General features: G+C 37.8%; 1 protein-coding gene and 1 pseudogene across 15 annotated transcripts in view; one reads left to right on the forward strand and one right to left on the reverse strand.

Moving 5' to 3' along the window:
* LOC135677417 (isocitrate dehydrogenase [NADP], chloroplastic/mitochondrial-like) lies at positions 1-8,234 on the forward strand (annotated as a pseudogene).
* A 112-nt stretch (positions 8,235-8,346) lies between these two features.
* LOC103974485 (uncharacterized) overlaps positions 8,347-21,719 on the reverse strand; it is a 47,002-nt gene continuing 33,629 nt past the window's right edge. For 11 of the 15 annotated variants that reach the window (XM_065189764.1, XM_065189769.1, XM_065189761.1 and 8 more), the window contains 2 exons: positions 21,319-21,531; positions 20,937-21,156 (listed from right to left, as the gene is read on the reverse strand). In XM_065189764.1, the coding sequence (XP_065045836.1) occupies positions 21,331-21,531 (201 nt within the window). In that variant the 3' untranslated portion in view covers positions 20,937-21,156; positions 21,319-21,330. Of the gene's footprint in view, positions 8,484-8,569; positions 8,627-20,363; positions 20,541-20,936; positions 21,157-21,318; positions 21,532-21,719 lie in introns of those variants that run through there. The other 4 variants (XR_010514708.1, XR_010514707.1, XR_010514705.1 and 1 more) reach the window with 3 other exon arrangements.

The raw sequence follows: 21,719 nt of genomic DNA on the forward strand, positions 1-21,719 counted from the left end.
ATTTTAATGTATTTGGGGTTGGGGTCAGGCCATCTTATGAACAAGGGATCCGCCGCGCACTGCGCTCGCCAAATTGTTTTTTTTCTCATGCGGCGGCTCCTCTCCACCGGGGCCATGTCTTCCTCTTCCCCTTATTCGTCGTTCCTACCAGGTAAAAACCCTAGCTCGATCCGCCTCACGCATCAGCGGCGACTCAATGGTGTTCGTTTCTCTTTTCCCACCCGCTTCGTCGTCGTCGGTTCTTCCGTACGCTGCCTTGCCTCCTTCTCACCGGCCGAGCGAATCAAAGTCCACAACCCCATCGTTGAGATGGATGGTGAGCGACATCCCCCTAGTGTGTGTGTGTTTGCTGCTTTTTTTTTTTTTTTTTTTTGCTCTCTTGGTTCTTTTCCCGCTTTCAAACGCTTATTCTTCTCTCCTCGTTACGTTCTATCGATATCTTCTTCTATTTTTTCAATTCAGAAAAAAAAAGAGGTTAAAACCCTACCTATCTGATGTACATAAAAACTTTTTGATGTCTTCTCAGGCGATGAGATGACGAGGGTCATCTGGAGGATGATAAAAGAAAAGGTGTCAATCTTCTCATTCCTCTTATATATCCTGCAAGTCTGGAGTCACTTGGAAATGATTGATTGATTTATTTCCTGACTGCAGCTAATTTTTCCATTTCTCGAATTGGACATCAAGTACTTCGATCTGGGCCTCTTGAGTCGTGATGCCACCGACGATCGGGTAACCGTTGAAAGTGCCGAGGCAACTCTCAAGTAACCTACCACGACCTTCTTTATAGTAGCACTTCCCCTTCCTCCTTCCACTTAAATAATTTATTGTGTTTTCTTACAGTGATAAACTGAATACCAAGTTGTGTATAATTAATGTTCGTGCATATAGGAAACCTGCTTTACCATTTTGTACATGCTTGTATCGATTGGTATATTCAATCTTCCATTTCGCCAGATCTATCGAATTATTTCTCAGAAAGATACGTGGGAACAGTGTTTGCTTAAACTAGCATCAGCATGAATTCTGCAGTCCAGCGTACTGTTTCAAAACTTGGGGACTCCTTTCAGAAATATACTAACTTGTCAATCTAGTTGGAAACTCCGAGCGTCTGTTTCACTCTTTTGTTGCTAACCCAGTTTTAATTATTCTATTTTTTGGATCTTTAGGCATACCAAGCTTATTGATGTTTTTACATTATGTCTGCATCTGTCCCATTTGGATGTTGTTTAACTTTTTCCTGTGATCTTTTTGTGCAACTTGCAGGCACAATGTTGCTGTGAAATGTGCAACAATTACACCTGGTAGATAATTTGATGCTCTTTTTTATTGCTTTATAAGAATGAGGTGATATCCAATGATGAGATGATATCCGGGATCATCTTATGTGAAATATTTACCTGTTCTGGTTTCATCTTCCTTGTTTCTAGCTTTTAGAAATACTTAGCGTTGGAGGTTATTTGCTAAAAAAAAGAAAAAGATCCGTTATGGCTTTTCATCCATTCATTTTTTCAAATGTATATAAGAACAAGTTTTTGATAAGTTATAGAGCTTGGGAGGTTCTATTGTGCTTCATCTGAAATCAATTAAAAGGGAAAAGCAAAATCAGAAGGTTGTATTGATATTTACCATGTGTAGAAGGGCTAGAAAAGGGACATTGGTCTAGGTTGCTTACATTTGTTTACAGCTTAGGTGAGGAGTCTATGTAGTCATTACACATGATAGGCTTATGTGTGATTACTAGGAAATTTATAAGTATAGAACTGATGAGCATGGTTTAAAGATGATGATTGTAGTTATAGGTTTGCAAACAACGATATACTACTGTTCTGTGAAATGAAGTTTAAAATGTAGGGTTGTAGAGGACTTAAAACTGTTTTTCAATAATTAATATAATTTGAGGATAACAAAAGCACTGGGGTGAACACTCATTGCACCATGTAGTCCTTAGTTTGTGCAGCTCCTCTGAAATGTATAAATTGAGGATTATACTCTTTGGTTTTTAAAGGGAATTAAAAAAAAAAGAAATGTATAGATTGAGGGTAAGGATGCCTCCACAAAAACCCAACAGACATGCAGAATTATTTTACTCTTTCTTGTCTAGTGTGGATTTTTTAGCAAGCATTTTTGGCCAACAATGTTTTGGTGTCATTTGTTTTACATGGATTTAATATGACTCTCATTTGACCTGCAGATGAAGCTAGAGTTAAAGAGTTTAAGAAGCCCAAATGGAACAATAAGAAATATTTTAAATGGTTTGCTTTATAGTGCTTGGTTTTGCTATTTGATATTTTTTATATCATTAATTTCATATACAAATCCACACAATTATCTTTAAAGTCAATTTTACTCCACAATATGGTCATTCTGACTTTCAAAAAATAACTTTTATCTTTTATGTTGGATATAATGCTCATCTAGGTTGCTTTTTGGAACTTTTGTTATTGGTTAGCATGATTTGTTGCATATGGTTGTCCTCTGCATCTGTTTTCTTGTATTTAAGATTTAGGGAATATATGAGGACTATTCCTTAAACATTGTTAATTTATTTGGTAGCATGAGATTACGGAGTTCTTCTCAACCATTCAACCTAAGAATCCATTCAAGTTTTAATTGGTACCACTACATTTCCTTTATCTTGAGTACACAAGGAGTGCCCTTAAACTTTAACTTAAATTTTTAGGTACTACTAGTTCAACTTGATCTATGATGGCTAATTTTGATTGATTGAATGATTTAGGATCATCTTGGTCAATGATCTTGGTTCATCTCAAGCTATTTCTTGCTTATTTTAATATAAATGTTTGATTCAATTACAACAATAACAACAACAATAGTAACAAAGCCAAAAGTTCTAATTATTTGGATTGACTACATAGGTCTTTTGCCGTCATTGAGATTTGTGAAAGGCCATATGTTTAGTTAAGTTTAAAGTACTTAAATCTTTAGTTATAATTTCTATTAGTTGTTTTAGGTTTTGCTCTATCTCTCCTCGTACCACTAACATTAATCATTTCATATTTTCTGACTTTCATATCTGGAGGTCTCGTACGCACATGCTTATACCATGTTAAATGATTTTCTCTTATCTTATCCTCTATCAAAGCGATACCTAGTCGTTCATGAAAAAAGTATTTCTTTTCTTATCTTTCTTAGTAACTCTATACATCTATCTTAACATTTTCATTTCGGCAATACGAACTTTTTGTATATGTTATTTTTTAATTGCTCAACACTCAGATCCATAAATTATTATTGGTCTCACAACTATCTTTTAATAATTTTCTTTTAATTTCAAAGGCATCTGATGATCACACAAAATTCTAAATTTGGTTTCAATGTCTTGAGCATGGTTGGTTACTTCAAGTTTGTCTGTAATAGGTTTTTCAACATTTGGTTTTTTAGGGACTTTGTTTTTCTTTTCTTGACTACATTGGTGATTTTTAGAATGATCAGTCCAAGGTCATCAAAAGCGTTAGGTGCTATGAGGTGCCAAGCTTCCTTATTGCTTGTGGCACCAAGCTCGTGCCTAGGTCCTTGTCCTAATATAACAAAGTAATTGCCTTATAACAATCAAAAAATATTATAAAAAGATGGATCGCTACATGAGTTTTTATCACTACATATGCAAGATGATTAATACGAAGACATCAAATTATACACATATGACCATTTATAGAACACTCAATTATGACAATGATAATGAAACTAGTCTGTGTCTAAATAACAAAACAAACAAATTTTAAACAAACTAGTTTAAGACATCCAATCATCAAATGATTTAATCTTTGGTTTTTTTTTTCTCATTCATATAAGCCTGTAACTTCTGCATTGCTTTCAAAGGACACTTTCCTTTTTGCATGATGATTGATTTTACATTTTCCATTTCATGTTGTTTTGTCTGAAAATGTTCCCCCTTTAGTGGTTTTATCACAAAACATACAAGTGGCAGCATTAGGGTCTTTTGGATCATCATCTTTAATGGTTCTTGATGATGATTCCTCTAACGTAGCTTTAGTTACCATTGTATCTGAAATATAGTTTTGATTTCCATGTTAATTTGGATCATCATCTTTATTGTTTCTTGATGATGATTCCTCTAATGTACCTTTGGTTACCATTGTATCTGAATTGTAGTTTTGATTGCCATGTTAATTTGAATGAGAGGAGAGAGGGAGAGGGATCAAAGAGATGGAACAATGGAGATAGGAGAGAAGAGGGAGGTTGGAGGGGAGAAAGTGATAAGAGGGAAGGGAGGGCAATGAGAATGATAGTTGTGGGCTACAAAGTAAGCAGAGAAGAAAAGAGCATATAGGAAGAGAGAAAGGACAAAAGAGGGAAGATAGGATGGTAACAGCAGGTATGAGCCATAGAGAAAGGAGAAGGAGAGGGAGGGGAAGGAGGAGGGGAGAGAAGAAAAAGAGAGTGGTGATGACGTAGGGTGCTGGTCACATGCAAAGGAGAAGGGGAGAGGAGAGAAGAGAGAGAAGATAGGATGGTAACAGCAGGTGCAACCCAGCATTCGCAGAGAGAAAGCAGGAAGAAGATCAAGAAAAGAGGGAGACATACTGGATAAAGAAAGGACGTGTGGCTGATGGCTGAAAATCAAATCTAGGGCATAACATGGGCGTCAAACGTGGAAAATTATGTTCGGATCAAGGGGAAGGGGGGAAGGGAATTGGGTTTGGATCGAGTCGAGGCATTTGGGTCATTGAGTCAACCTATGCAAATGCCTGATATGCCCAGCACCTCAACTGAGCCATTCGTCTAGGTGGCACCCAGTGGAAAGCATCTTGCCCAAAACCCGCTACGGCACTTGGGCCTCACATCGCCTTGCTCGAGCACCTAGGCGAACACTTGGAACACTTCTTGGCATCTTTGGTTAGCCAAATAGTTTGACACCAGTACAAAACTTTTATGGAGGAATGCAATAAGAATTCAATTTCGAAGAAGGTTGTGGCATAAGAATCAAAGGAACTTAAAGTGTCCTGGTCTTTGGACCTTTTTTTTTCTTTTATCTTTTATTTAAGTCTATTTCCTGTTTAGCTCGCTAAGGGAAGTCGAAGTAGGAAAGATATAGTTTAATTAGGGGCTAGAGTTGTTGCAATGCCATGCTATGGTGCTAGTTAACTTCTGACATGGGTCATTAGCTCATACTGCTTGCATTATTTAAATAAATCAGAATAATAATTCAAATTTGAGACACAAAACAGGATTGTATTGGTAGTTTGGCATATCGCACATGTTGCACTTACCTGGGGTCAGCCAGTCTACTACCTGGAGTAGGAATCGTTGCTGTTACAGCCTCATTGCATCCGGAAGTAACTCATTTTACTGTTTTAGTTTCACTCTGTTGGGTACAAAAGTTGATGGTTAGTAATTGCCAATTGTAATGCAGCTTTTAAAGTTTTCTCAGCCATGGCTGCATTACACTTGTGGTCATGTATGATATTCAGCTACTGTAAAAAGGAATGGTTGACTAGTAGCCTTCCCTGGCATGGCTTTGTTTGTATTCTCCATGTCATGTCAGTTTTCTGTACTTTTGAGTTTGCACCCCTTGTTTTTGGTACTTAGCATTTTGATCTACATGTCTGGTACATATTACCTTATGATTGTCTCTTATGCTTGCTGATCTCTATGTTACTTTTGTTAGCTTGAATCAGTCTTGTTCTAATTCACTTCAGGAACTGTTTTTCGTGAGCCTATTCTTTGCCGCAATGTGCCACGCATTGTTGCTGGTAAAAATGAAATTTTACTTGGTGATAAGTTAATTTTTGTGTGTATGTATGTGCGTGTTTGGAGGTCTTTGCTTATGCTGTATACTTTTAGGTTGGAAGAAACCTATATGTATTGGTAGACATGCATTTGGAGATAATCTGACATGATTGTTAAAGGTCCTGGAAAGCTTAAAATGGTTTTTGGTGAGCTCTAAAACTGACTATTGCTGATTTGATTAATTTATTGTTTTCTGTTTGACATATATAGTGTCTACCTGGTTGATTAGTTAGATTTTTTGTTAAATTAGTCCCTGCAGATAAACGTCCACCTGTGGAGCAAGATGTTTATGAATTTAAAGGCTCTGGTATTGCATTATCTATTTATAATGTAGATGAGGTTTGTCATATATAGTCTTATGTAGGAAATTTTACAGAGATATTCTTTGTTGATCATACAAAATTGGAAACTCAATGAATATTGCTTGCTTGCTTTTATCTTGTTGATCATACAATCTTGTTGATCATACAAGATTCTTGCTTGCTTTTATTCTCTATTTCTTCGATTTGTTAGTGTCCTTATTGCAAAGCTCAATGAATAATCGTACCATAATTTAAATTGTCCTCACAAATTGCGAAGCTCAGCTATAGAAAATATGTCTGTCAACAATGTGGAATTTTCATGCTCAGGATGCAATATATATCCAAAAATCTGGTTTTGTCCTTTTAAATTTTGGAACTTTAGGCTTCTAAGATATACAGAATGAGACATTTGAAATATTGTAGGTTTAAGGACATTTTTCAGGAGGTTTATGAAGAAAAATGGAAGTCAAAGTTCGAAGAACAATCAATATGTGGTGGGAACATCTGTTCTAAGTATTTCACCTTTTTTGCTTAATAAGTCTTAAATTGATGTCTAATAATTGTCTTCCTGTTATCAGGTATGAGCATAGGCTGATTGATGACATGGTAGCTTATGCATTGAAAAGCAGTGGTGGTTATGTGTGGGCCTGCAAAAATTATGATGGAGATGTCCAGAGCGATTTCCTCGCCCAAGGTCTTACTTTTGAATTTATGATCTTATTATAACAGTAATTAATATATAGGTATCAAATTCCTGTATTCCAAATATGTTTTACTTTTCACTTTATTATTTTAACTAAAGTATAGGGGTAGTAGCATAGGAAAGAATCAAATTGAAACTTGAAACATATCCTCAACCTTGTTAGGTAACATGAGTGAAAATGTTCATGTTAACTAGGAGTCATGATTCTACTTTTGTTGTGGTTGATTGATTTAACAAGATCACTCACTTTATGCCTTTATCCATGCAAAAAAAACTGCAGATGCTTCTCGTGTAGTCAAATTGTTCATGAACGAAATTAAATTCACAAGTTATTTTTGGAAAATTTATTGAAAATTTTGAACATGATCTGTGTTGTTAAACCTTTTAGTGTTTGGCAGTTGGACAGTTTTTTTCCAACTCCCTTTTGTTCAACTTAAATTATTCTCAATAATATGATGTTTTAAGATTTATTTGTTTTTGCAGGATTTGGTTCATTGGGCTTGATGACGTCTGTATTGGTAATTACCAAAGTTTAACAAATAAATCTTAAAACGTCAGGATTTATTTTCCCTGGTCTTGACATCTGAGGTCGATTTTTCTGCAGGGCAGAGCTTGATAAACATGAAAAACTACAAGACTTTGTCCAGAAGCTCGAGTCTGCATGCATTGAAACAGTGGAGTCTGGTAAAATGACCAAGGATCTTGCACTTCTTATCCATGGTCCTAGGTATGCTCAAGCAAAATTTTGTCCCCTTCCTTTTTTTTGCTTGAATATTATATAGTTTCTTTTAAATATTGAAAATCTGCGTAGTGCAAAATTTGTCGTGAAATCAGTGTAGTGCAAAATTCAAATCCTTGTTTGGTACTTCCAGAAACACTTGGAAAGGTTGAAGAAACTGACTCTTAACTAGGAATTGCAGAAGCATTGTAATTCAATTGAAAAAGAAAAACTAGCATGACGGAATATGGTTTAGTATGTTTAGTGCAAAATTCAAATCCTTGTTTGGTACTTCCAGAAACACTTGGAAAGGTTGAAGAAACTGACTCTTAACTAGGAATTGCAGGAGCATTGTAATTCAATTGTAAGATCCACGAAATATGTTTAGTTCATTTAGTATATATGGAGTCTAAGATCTCATATAGGCACATGGTTTTATCTTTTGTGCACGAGTGATTGCTCTTTTCTCAATTGTGCTTTGTCTTCATTTATTTCTTTTGCAGAGTGTCCAGAGAATTCTACTTGAACACCGAGGAATTTGTTGATGCTGTTGCTCAGAACCTTGAAGAGAAGATCCAAGTAGCAGCAGTTATTTAAATGCTACAGCATCTGATGAGCATGAAGGCTATTAATAATGAGGTTTTGTCTATGCAGCAGACAGATACTTGAAAAAAAACAGTTGGTTGTTGCTTACATATCAGGAATAACAATGGTAAGCCTAGTGTTATTGTCTTTACCGCAGCTTAGTAGTGCTCGAGCCATATGATTTATATGCCTTCGCATCATACGAGTCATCTGAACGACGGCATCGAAGTAAAAACTGACAGCCAAATGTTCTGACTGGCTTAAGAAGCCCTTGAAATCATTTTGATCTTTATCGAAAGCCCCTAAGATCAGCGTCACAATGTTTCGTGACAAACCAACCATTTGTCACTCGAATTTTTCTATAAAGTGGATGACAATATAATCCGGAAAAGTAGGAAACCTGCACAAGCACAAATATTATGTCATGATATATTATTTCTCTAGTTAAATGCCAGATAACAAAGGACTAAAGATGCAAATGCCAACCTCCTACTAGAGTTGCCAATGAAGGCTTGGGCATGATGCTCGGTTCGGATGAGCTTTCTGCGATGGGTCAAAAACATCGACCTTCAGTCACGAACAGCAATAAAACTCCCAAGTGTAAACATAATCTAAAAAAGTGATGTTGTATTGGGTGCGTATGTATGTTGTGTGTATGTGTGTTGTAAATGCTGTGTGTTTTGTGTTTGTGTATTATGTGTAGTGTGTGTTTTGTGTTTTGTGTATATGTGTGTTGTGTGTGTATGTATTGTGTCGTGTTGTGTGTGAATGTATTGTGTCATGTGTTTTGTCCGTATGTATGTTATGAATGTGATATGTGTTGTTAATAATATGTTGTGTTGTGTGTATGTGTGCTGTGAATGGTATGTGTTGTGAATGGTATATGTTGTGTGTATGTATTATGTGTATGTGTGTTATGTTATGTATGTATTGTTGTGTGTTGTGAAATTTGTGTATGCATGTTGTATGTGTTGTATTTGTGCGTGCATGTGTGGTATGTATGTGTTGAGTTGTGTATGTTACGTGTTGTGAATGCTGTGTTGTGTATATGTATGTTTGTTGTGTGTATGTGTTATATGTACGCTGCTGCTGTTATTGGGAGAAGGAGCAACGGAGCCAGACTCGAGAGAGAGAGAGAGAGAGGGTATCCAAAGTGCGGGAGGTCCTTAGCAAAAATGGAGTTCATCTACCAGACACCATGATGACGGTAGGAGATTTCTACCGTAACATACAACTTTCTATACTAACCCGTGGTATCTACATCAACTCCTCTCGTGGAAGACCAAATCAGGAATTACATCATCACGCGATGATGGAAACAGCGTGATGATGAGGTCTGACTTGAAGTCTGAATTACATCATCACCCGTGGTATTTCCTCCTCATCGCGTGATGATGGAAATAGCGTGATGATGGAAGCAGCGTGACAAATATGATGGAAACAGTGTGATGATGGAAGCAGCGTGACAAATATCCAAAGAACTTCGTAAGAAATGATAAGCACAAAGAACTAGAAGAAAGCTTAAAATGCTTACAGAAGTTTGGACACAGATGGAAAAGGTCTTACTCAAGTAGGACTCTGGTGTTTTTCGACCGATGCCCTGCAAGAGTCTGAGCGAGGGTTTATATAGAAAGAACGGATAGAGCCGGGTGCTCATTGGGCCCCATCGCACTTATATCCGTTCTTTTTATATTCCTTCGTCCAGCTTTTGCCAGCTTTCGAGCGGCTCCCCGAGGCTCAGCTCGTTCTTACTTAGTTACTAAGAAAGGTAAGTACATCCAGCTGTTGCCAGTTGGTAGACACTACGAGCGGCTCCCCGAGGCTCAGCTCTTTCTTACTTAGACACTAAGGAAAGTAAATACAACCAGCTATTGCCAGCTGGTGGACACTACAAGTTGTTCCCTGAGGCTTTACTTGTCTTTACTTGGCGGCGAAGAGAAAGTAGATTCCTTCAGCTGATTGTAGGGGTCCGCCATTTCCTAAAGGCTGAAGCTGGTTGTCCTTTGTGAGACGTCTTTTGCTAGGGACAGGGACGTCTCCAATTGCTGTTGCTGTTTGAGGACAACTGGCAGCCAGTCCTTGTACCAGTTATCCTTTCCTCCACTCCTTCTTTGGTATTCTTCCGCTTTGATTGAGTGGATGTCTCTGAATTGTTGAAGCGCCTCACATGCTTGTCGGGCGGCTTCCTTCTGGATTGCTCCAAGCCTTCTTTCAGCCAATCCTTGTTCATCAATTGGTATTCCTTGTCGTGTCCTGGCTCTGAGCTTATCCAGCTCCTGTCGGTATTGTCTGAGGAGATCACCTGATTTATTAACTGATTCAGGTGCAATGCTGCTCTGGGGTCTGGTTTGGCTTGTACTTCCTAGGTGGCCTCTATGAGTAGTAGTAATGTTTCGCTCGGCCATCCTGCAATCAGAATATTTATTAATCGGGATAAAGAGTCGGCTAGAACATTACTTGTGCCTTCAATGTGTTCGAACTTGAAATCAACGCCGCTTCCCGTGATATAATCTACGAAGGCCATCCATCTGACCCTGGATGGTTTATTTCCCGGTAGATTTGTCGAAGAAGCTTATAATTGCCTGGCAGTCTGTTCTGATGATTATTTCCCTTTTGTCCAGGAAATATATTTTTAATGCTTCCAGGGTTTTCATGACTGAATGCATTTCAGCGTCTATGGTGGATTTGATTGGGTTGAACTTTCCACTAGCGTAGGCGCATATTTTTTCAGTGCTCTTTGGGTCATGTTTTTGTTTCTTCCATTTGCAAATACCTCCCCACCCTTCCATGCATCCATCGGTTTCCAGTATTACGAAGCAATCTTCTGGAGGTACTTCCAGGTCTGGGAGATTTTGTACTAGTCTTTTGATTTCTTTAACCAGTTTCCAGTCTTGCTCATTCAACCTTTTTTCCCCAGTTGGGCTCGTTTTTGAATATAGTGGACCTAGGAGTCTGCCCAAATTAGGAATGTAACTTCTAGCATAATTTAGAAGTCCTAACCATGATCTGAGACCCCTTTTGGTGGTAAGATCTTCTTCTTGATATTCTGTTATCTTCTTGATAATATGGGGCTGCAACTTGATCTTGGAGTTCCCCAGAATTGCTCCAAGAAATTCAATTTCTTTCACGGCAATTTTCATCTTTGTTGGACTTAAAATTAAACCGTTTTCCTGGCATATCTTTAGCATCTGGGCCAGGTGCTGTTTATGATCCCTTTCATTTTCTGAGAAAATGAGAATATCATCAATATATACTGCAATAAATTGTTCCGTACCTTTGAAGCAATTGTCCATTTTTCTTTGGAATATTGCGGGGGCATTTTTGAGACCAAATGGCATTACCAGCCATTCATATAATCCATCAGGGACCCAGAAAGCGGTCCATTCAATGGAATCAGGGTGCATGGCGACCTGATGGAACCCTGATTTTAGGTCAAATTTTGAATAAATTTTACTATTGCTGACCTTTTTGAGGATGGTGTTGATGCCTGGTAGGCTGTATTGATCCTTCTCCGTAATGTCATTTAGCCTTTTGTAATTGAAGACCATCCTTTCCTTTCCTTTTTTCTCTATCCCCGTTATGGGATCAATAGTAGTTCCTGAGTTGACAATTATAGCAGTGGTTCTGTGCTTGCTTTTGCTTGGCCTGATTACCTTTATGTCTAGTAATGCTTTTATATGCTTAGAGAAGGCCTCTTTTGCTTGTGGTGTCAGATGTCTCAGGGGCTTGTCCTCTACTACGAAGTCTGGATTTTTAATTTCCAATTTGCATGTAATTTTGTTCTTTTCCCAATGTTTAAGTGGATCTTCTCCAATGTAGCCTTGGGCTTTTAGCTGATCCAGTAGACTCCCGAATTTTTTCTTTATATCCCTATCATCTTGTTGAGTTTCTGCTGAATATAGTACCGCTTCTTGGATTTGGATATAATCTTCTTCCTCCAAATCTAATTCTTCTATTGCTGCAGCTGTTGAGATATAGGGCAAGGTATTGATAGTAGTTACATTTTTGTAAAATGTAACAGTGTTACCTTCAATCCTGACTCCTCCTTGCATTGCCCTTATAAAATTACATCCAATTATCATCTGGATGTCATCCCCAAGCTTCATTGTAAAAGCATAAGTGTAGGGGAACCTGAAAGTATTATTCCCAATAGTCATTTTTCCTCCCTTTAATTTTTTGTTTGCAGTTGTCTTGGAGGTAATTCCACTGAAGTGCACTATATAAGGATTTTCTTCCAGTGCAGCTTTTGGCACAGCCCTTTCGTCTATGCAGCAGGTGGTTGCACCTGTGTCTAGTATAGCATTTACTTCAAAAACTGGAATATTGAGAATTTCCATTTGTACCTTTAAATTGAAGAGCATGTTCTTGGCTTTCCTTGCTCCTCCTGTTTTCTTTGTCTCCATTGACAGAATTTTTTGGGTTTCTTCTTCTAGAAGGACGAGGGCTCCCTCGCCTTCCTTTTCTTCTTCTTCGCTTTCCACTATTCTTTTCCCCAATCTTTGTATTTCCCTTAGGAGGTCAGCCTTTTCTAGTCGCAGTTGGTCTACTTCCAGTACTTCTTCCCTTAATTTTTCGTAATTTACCTTTAATTCTGTTACCTCGTTCTGGAGGCGGAGGTTTTCTTGAGCCACGGCTATAGATTGAGCATGCATCTCCTCTAGCTCCTTGGCCTTTTGTTGCTCAGATTCCACGGCCCTTTTAAGCCTTCTTATTTCTGCTTCACAGTGATTGATAAAATCTTGCTGTTGTTGAAGTAGGTTTCTAGGCTCGTACCTTGGTGGTTCCTCCATCATAACAGGGGTTCTTTTGTTAAAATAATATATGCTGCACATCCCACATGAAGTAATTTTGCATAATGGACAGTGTCTTCTGTGTCTTCTTTGGGAGATCTTTTTGCAGCATTTGCATTTTTCTAGTTCCGGTGGGAGCTCAGTATTTATTTCCCATATATGTCTGCATTCTGCCTGAGCTTGTGAGACCCGGATCTTAGCACGATAGCCTGCCTCAGGGCCTATCCACCAAGTCCTGTTATCTTCAATTAAGGCAAATATTTTTTGAGTGAAGAAGTGAATACCGTGCTGTAGGTCTTCAATGTCTTCTCCTTCAGAAATTGAGTAGATCGCATCACTTTGATTTTCTCCTTCCTGTACTGATAATATCTCATAATCTTCTGGGATATCTAGTTGCTCAAACATTGCAACTCTCTTGATATTTTTTTTATCATTAGGACATTCTCTTGCAAAATGTCCTTCCTCTCCACAAAGATAGCACTTACATTTCTTATTTCTGATTAAGTGCTTCCTTTTTTCAATCCTGGCATGAGATGAGTGGGGTTTTCCTTTATAAGTAGTTGATCTTCTTACCCCGAATTTTCTCTCAGGCTTGTTGTAGTATCCTGGAATAGGGATTTCGCTGCAGAAAGATAAGTCTTTTAGCGCTCTTCTGAAGGCAGCATCTTTGCATTCTGCTTCCAGGTATTTATAGGAGAAAAGTACTCTTGGGATTACCCCTATGGTGTTTCCTCTGTATTTTGCTTCAAAGGCTTCTTTGATCCTTTTTCCCAATTCTCCTGGCATCTTGGACCATAATTTTTCAGATAATTCTGGTCCTAGAAATAGCCTTCCTGTTTTTGATGCTAATCTCATATAATCATTTAAAAATTGAATAATATTTTTGAGATTAGTACAGGATAACCTTTCAAGGTCTCTGTAGGCCTCTTCTTGTGCCGTGGTGGATCCTTGGAATGGGTCTTCTAATATGAATATTGTCCTTAACTGTGAGAGGATGTTTTGCGTTCCTCCCGTTCCATCCGCATTTGCCATCAGTAGTTGGTACTCTTCTGGGTAGGCCATTCTCCATTGGATCCATGCTAATTTTTCTGCTTCCCCGAGCAGGTTTTCGATGAACTCCATTTTTGCTAAGGGGTCAGTAAATCCTTGTAAAGATACCAAGTTTTTCGTTACTGATTCCCACCTCATGAAGACTTCGTCAAACATCCCTAATTGGGATGGGATTATGAACATAGCTCCTTGCTGCTGGAAGGCCGAAGGGAGGTTCCAGGCTTCTGAAAAGCTTTTTGCCTTGAACCTAGGTTGCCTTGAGTATCCCTCATATTCCGGTATTTGGCTTGTAGATTCCATATTCACAGCAGGGGGGTAATTTACTGGCCCCATAGTTGAGTCTGTTGGTGGCCTGTAATTTGAAACAGCAGATGATGAGTATACCTGTTGGGATAATCGCGCGAGTTGCGGATACTCCATTATCAGTTCTTCTTCTAGTCCTGCTGCAATTAATTCCTTCTGATGCTTCCGGGGGTATGGTAGCTTCACATCTTCTTCTGCGCTGTGAACATCCCGGAAATAAAAATTGAGGTTTTCTTGTAATTCTTCGGCCTCATTTTCACTATCTTCTAATTGGATATTGACAGCTATTGTGTGGCTTCGTATTTCCTCCTCATCGCTGAACGTTTCATCATCAGCGTTGTTGTACTGGATCCTGCTAGATGTTGATGCAGCTTTGTAATTTTCAAAGCTGATCGAGATTCTCCCATCGATCAGGTTCCGACTTCTGAGCTCAGCAGGTTGCATGGGGATTGAGACCTGCGTAGGCCTGATCATCCAGTCTCTTCCTCGAATTTCCGCTGTGGAGTACCTCCTGCCTGGCAAAGCCCTTACACCATGGCTTGTTAGGTAGTCCACCACCCCTGAAATTTCATATGCAAAGGCGACATTCGGGGTATTTGAAAGTCGCCCTACCAATACCCTGGTGATTAATAAATTGACTCCCTCTAGTCAGGTCTACTTCCATAGTTGCAATGATGGACCTGTCATCAGTCCATCTGTTGTCGCGGAACACCAATAGTGCTAGTGTTCCTTCTTCTTGTCGGTGGAGTGTCCGAATCCTTGTTTGAAGGATCCCGAGATGAATGTATCTCATTCCACTTCGGATCAGTTGGTCAAAACTTTGTTCTTGTATAAAAGCCCTGTCTTCCTGGTTATTTGTGACCAACAAGGCTTCTTCAGACCGGTGTGTATAGACCCTATGATGTACATCATCTCTTCTTGAATGATATAGCACCTCAGCAGGTGCTATTGCAGCCCTTTCCCTCATAGATAATTGTAGTTGTGTTTGAGGGTCTATCTGTTGTTCCAGAATTTGTATATTTGAGTCCGTGTTTCTGGAGATAAGCTGCCCGAGTCGCCTTCTAGCGTTGAATATTCTCCTCTGGTTTCTCCTGTAATTCCTGATTTGGTCTTCCACGAGAGGAGTTGATGTAGATACCTCTTGAGTTCTGGTAGTCATCTTCTTGCTTCTCGGAAGATTTTTATGGGGTCTTTGAAAACCAGAATTCTTCCTTTTGCTTCTTTAGGTCTTTCCGAAGGACCTAAGTTGAGATTTGCTAGTTTGGAGATAAGTTCGTCCGGTACTATTTGGGATTGTATAGTTTTTGATTGTTGTAACTCCCGTATTGTCTGTAGTTCCGTTCGTATTCCTTTTATGTCCTCAGCTATTTGTACTAAAAGCTGTATTTGCACATTGTGCTGTTTAATTACAGCTGTCTGATGGCTGAGAGTTCCTGGACAATCACTAGTTTTAAGAAAACCAAGTGATGGAGGATCAATGGGTTCAGTGGCCTTAAGAGCTTCTTTGTAGGATTCGGTACTTCTTGAGGATATGTGGCTCATCCAAAAATTTGTTTTTCTATTTTGGATAGTAAGATTTCAATTCTTTGGAGTTTTTGATCACCGTTTCGTGAAAGCCGTAAGGCTTCTTCCTCAATAAGCTTAGGTTGCTTAGTTATTTCAAACAGTAGCTTCTGAACTTCAGCTTGGGTGAGAGGCTTATTTTCAGTAAATAAGGAAGTTAATGTTTTTACTGAGGATTCGAGCCTTTTAATCCTATGCTCGAGGTTTTGGTTTTCTTCAAGCAGGAGCTTAAAGTTTCTTAGATTTACCAGAGACAAGTTCGGTCATAAATGACTGAAATGTTATGGGCTAGTTCCTTTTTGGTGGGTTTTGAAGTCTCGGCTAGATTTAAGTAATCAAGATGGGAGGTATGAGAGTCAGTATACCACTTCTGAATAGATTCTTCCCAAAGCTTAGACATATACTAGATATGCATGAGCTTAATTCTACTTACTTTCTTAACTTTAGAGGGCTTGCGTCAAAGGTCTTACTGCGGTTCCCTGACCTAATTGCCTTCCTCGGGCTCCTCACAAGTTTAGATCGTAAGAGAAATCAATTTCATGTATATATAGCATTAATATCGTAAGCGAAGTAAGAGACTATATCAAAACAGTAAACCACTAGCTCTGATACCAGATGGAAACAGCGTGATGATGGAAGCAGCGTGACAAATATGATGGAAACAGCGTGATGATGGAAGCAGCGTGACAAATATCCAAAGAACTTCGTAAGAAATGATAAGCACAAAGAACTAGAAGAAAGCTTAAAATGCTTACAGAAGTTTGGACACAGATGGAAAAGGTCTTACTCAAGTAGGACTCTGGTGTTTTTCGACCGATGCCCTGCAAGAGTCTGAGCGAGGGTTTATATAGAAAGAACGGTTTACCTAATGCATATCCGTGATGATGGAAGCAGCGTGACAAATATCCAAAGTGCGGGAGGTCTTTGGATATTTGTCACGCTGCTTCCATCATCACGTCCTTCTATATAAGGAGTCGCCTTGATATCAATAGCTGGTTGTAGACCAACTATTCTGATTGCAGGCACGGGCCCAATGAGTCGCCTTCCATCTCCCGCACTTTGGATACCCCGAGTCGCCTTCTAGCGTTGAATATTCTCCTCTGGTTTCTCCTGTAATTCCTGTCTTGGTGGCGTGTCGCTTTCCTTTCCGCGAAGGGCCCTTGGCCGTCCGTACGACTGCATAATACGTCGACTCGTTCCTTCGACGTGGCGCATCGAGCGAGGGCGAGAGACGCGACACGGGATGAGATGAACTGTGGATCATGTGGTCGCTTACTCGTGCAATTATGCGTGGGTTGAGTGAGCACAAGGTGTGTGCACTGCTGCAATTCTTGTTTTGTCCCCTTTTTTTTTTTTATAATCAAATTCGCTGCAAAACTATTTGTGCCGTCCGTCACCGACTATTCATCACAGCCTACTCTCTGTACACCGGAGCCTCTTCTTCATTCAACCAAATTGTATTGTGAACTTGTATAGTTCACACTCTTGGCTCTACCCATGTAATAACACTTTTCACAATAAGAATGATCTACCCATGTAAATTGTATTTGCTAGCAATGGGGAATTACTTTTCATCTGAAATCTAGGGTGCACCAATGCAAACCATAAATTCCATACACAATATAGGTATATGATAAATCTTTTTCATTTACCCTATTCATTGGTACCGATCATTGACACTGAAAAAATTGTCTAAGAGCTAAGGATATGATAAATCTTTTTTATTTACCCTATTCATTGGTAACGAGTCGCACGAACACCATGGTACATGTTCCTTGACGCTAAGGATATCCTCTAAGAGCGAAAGATTTCATAGCATTTTTTATTGGCTGTATTACGTTTCTAATAAGTTGTTTAATAGTTGGCATGTCATTTCTAATTAGTATCGATATCCAGATTGTTATCGGTATATATCACCACCTATTTTATTTTTCTTGAACTAATTTCATTATATCACCGCCCATTTTGTTTTTCTTGAACTAATTTCATAATCTTCCTTATGTTCTCTATTTTCTTAATGCAATCGTTCTAATTCATCGATCAATTTGTATGACCACCGAGGAACATTTTTACTAATTTCTTTTATTTCAATAGATTTTTTTTCAATTGTTGTTTGACCATTTGGATTGGTTGTAATTATATCAAATACAAATCTCAAGGATTTTGCTTTAAATTCTTCCTTCTTCCAATAAAAATAAAGAAGATTCACCGATTGACATTAAGAAATTAACAATATAATTAAATGATGATTTCTCATCAAACGAATTCTTTTCATGTTCAAATTCTCGAGAATTTTTAGAAATAGGAAAGAGCCCATGAATCTTATTTATCCAAAACATTTCTATGGAATCTACATCTTCTTCTTTAGAAGTAATTAAATCATTCATGATTGTATGTAAAAAGAATTTTTTTATTGTTCCACAGTATAGTCCATTTAAAAAAGGATCGTACTCTTTTAGCAAGAGTAAGAGATATCCTCTTCTTTTTCTTCTTCTTCTAGAGTTTTTATTCGACTTATCAATTCATCGCTCAAGTTGTACTTTTTTTGCTTATTGGTATTTAATCATATAGGTCTTCATGGGAAAATTTTACTATCATGTACAAAGGTATTTTGCGTTCTATCATTTTCAAAAAAATTGATAAACTAAGTGGATATGTAAAAGATATTATTTGTTTTCTAAACACAAAAAAATTGTGACATTTCATTTTGTACACTAATTTCAAATCAATTATTTTTTATATATCGTAATGGACCATTCCACCGCTTATAATTGAAAAGAAAAGTTACAATAGGTTTATCAAAGTCAAAGCGGAAAAAAATCTTTTCATTTTTCTCTTCGTCTTCCCAATTCCCAATTATCTTGATAGGTATCAAGATAAGAATTTTCGTGAACAATTATCTTCGTAAACAACTATCTTTATCGCATGTGTCTTTAAAGTGAAAGTGAAATTCATGCTTTGTTTTTTTCCTTTCGATTCACTTGGATATCTTCCATTTCATCTATTTTGTTAGGATCCTCCTTTTCTTCCGAATAAAGGGAATTATAAGCCACGTTGTTCCTCCTAAAGTAACATAGAGCGAAATTGTATTCTTTTCAAGTCATCATAATAGACCCGCCCTCTTCAAATCAACCTTGTTCTCGAGACTGACGATTCATGAATTTTGAGAATTTGATCTTCAAGTCGTCATAGTTCTCCCGAGTGACATCTTTTGTTGATAGGTTCATCCACTGTATTAGCACTTTAGTAGTGGGTCGTCATCGTCGAGTCACGATCCGTCGATCAATAATGACACTTAGCTAGGTTTGGAGCTCCTTGGATAGTCATATTTAATGGGTGGCTTTGGACTGTCTCCAAACACCTATTTACAACTTCCGTCTGGTCGTTGATTTTTAGGTGATATGTCGTACGAATTTAGTACCCTTATAGTATAATTCTTTTAAGTCCCAACTGTAATGAGCCACGGGGCTTGGTGCTTCCTCCAATTTTTTTTATGATCTTACTGGTCTCTGAATCTTCCTGCCATTCTATCTTAATATCCTCAAAAAAATCGCTGGTCGGAAGTGAAATGACCAAATCTTCAACTTGCTCGGGTAGCTACGAAAGCGCATTTGCAAGAATTTGTTAAGAGCGAAATTGTATTCTTTTCAAATAAAACTTTTCATATTACACCCAACTTAGATTCAAGTCTTAGATAGTTTTGATAGTTTGTAGGATGGTTCAGACTATCATTTCTACCACTACTCCTTGGAGTAAAAAATGTATTACACCATACACTACTTATTTCATTTCTTATACATCTACTTAAAATCTCATACTTTTAACTATCTTGATGAGAATTTTTTTTTTAAAATTTACCTTTTGATCTTATCTCAATATTTGGTTTTAAAAATTTCATCTTGTTGATCACCTTTCACAATCATGCACTCATCCTTCATGAGAACAAAGGATCGATTATTCTACGAAAATCTCACCTCTACAATACCATTTTGTAGGATCATAACTTGGATGCTGTTGCTACAATTCTTATTTTACCCTTTTTTTTTCTCTTCTTTTTTATTTTTATTATTAAAATTTACTGCAAAATTATTTGTGTTGTCCGTCACCGATTATTTTATCACATCCAATGAAAAGCCATGTCATTTCTTCTAAGAAAACAAAGAAAATTTGTCTTTTACTTACCTATTAAGAGGAAAAAATGTTTAATCATTCCAATTGTTACATATTTTGCTATAATTCTTCCCACAAAAATGATTTTATTCTTTTATAAACAGACTCATCTGTCACTTGACAACTCTCTGATTTTTCAATCTTCCTAAATGCCTGCATTTGGAAAAGACTACCCAAAGTTTTAATTGATAGCAAGTAGCTGCCGAACGTTTCAAGGATACTCATGATAGCACGTAGCTTCCCAATTCCCATAAGTTGGTCACTTTCAAACAACTTTGAATCAATTAAAGACACCCCAAATGCTGTGATAGCTTAAGCCATTTGGTCATAGCCAAGTATCTAACATGCATCATTAAAAGTTAAAAAAAAAGAAAAAAGGCAACAAGAGTAAATGTGATTGGTACCTTGGCAAGCGATCAAACCTTTTTTAGCATAATTCTAAACATATGAGCTCCACATTCATTCACATGCTGCTCCCAATCCCTGTCATCCCCATCCACTACTAGTTTACCCTTTCCATAAGTAATGAACAGATGTTTCATTCTCGTTGAAACAGTTTCGATATCAGACCGTAAAAACACCTGCCACACTACAAAGGGCCGACTCACGGAATGCATTATATTATCAACACAACGGAACCAGGAAAGCCTACAGGTGTTCATCAAAGCACTAGATCATAGTAAAGCAGTGGTTTCCATTTTCAAGTGACTGCTTTATTTCTGACTAGAGCACTAGATTATAGTGAAGTAGTGGTTTCCATTTTCAATTGACTGCTTTATTTCTGACAAGGCAAATGCATGGCAAGTTTGTCTTCCTAGTTTTATCAGGTTCATGTTGATCACTGTGAAGAGGCAGTTAAACTAGTGGTGATTAAAAAGGTTGACCTAGAAATATAAACACAATCTAAAATGTTCAAACTTAACAAAATTCCCATCACGAATTAAAAGGATGGACATAGATTCGCCAAGTCAAAAAGATATGACAAATGCAGCTTATTCCATATAATTAAGATCATATTTTGTCCTAGTTTATGGTAACACAAACTTGAGTAAAAGAGTCAGACCATGATGTCATAATGTGGAAGCCATCTTGGTAGGCAAAATACAAAAATTGCAGGTAAAGATAGTCTCGTATTTAAAGACTACCCAAAGTTTTAATTGATAGCAAGTAGCTGCCATGATTTCAAGGATACTCCACCTGCAATGATTTGGATTCATCCAAAATTATCAAGTAGAAACTGGTTATAGAAATGCATCTAAGCAGTTATAGAACTGCTTAAGCCAATTGGTCATAGCCAAGTATCCAACATGCTCCAATAAAAGGGCAAGAAAAGGCAACAAGAGTAAATGTGATTGGTACCTTTGCAAGCGATCAAACCTTTTTGAGAATAATTCTATACATAGGAGCTCCACGTTCAATCACATGCTGCTCCCAGTCAGTCTGAACACCAAAAGGATTCTCCTCCATCCAATCCCTGTCATCCCCATCCACTACTAGTTTACCCTTTCCATAAGTAATGAACAGATGTTTCATTCTCGTTGTAACAGTCTCGATATCAGACTGTAAAAACACCTGCCGCACCACAAAGAGCCGACTCACGGAATGCATTAGATTATCAACACAACAGAACCAGGAAAGTCTACATGTGTTCATCAAAGCACTAGATAATAGTAAAGCAGTGGTTTCCATTTTCAATTGACTGCTTTATTTCTGACTAGAGCACTAGATCATAGTGAAGTAGTGGTTTCCATTTTCAATTG

This window comes from Musa acuminata, chromosome BXJ1-6 (genome assembly GCF_036884655.1).
Source record: "Musa acuminata AAA Group cultivar baxijiao chromosome BXJ1-6, Cavendish_Baxijiao_AAA, whole genome shotgun sequence".
NCBI classification, from domain to species: domain Eukaryota; kingdom Viridiplantae; phylum Streptophyta; class Magnoliopsida; order Zingiberales; family Musaceae; genus Musa; species Musa acuminata.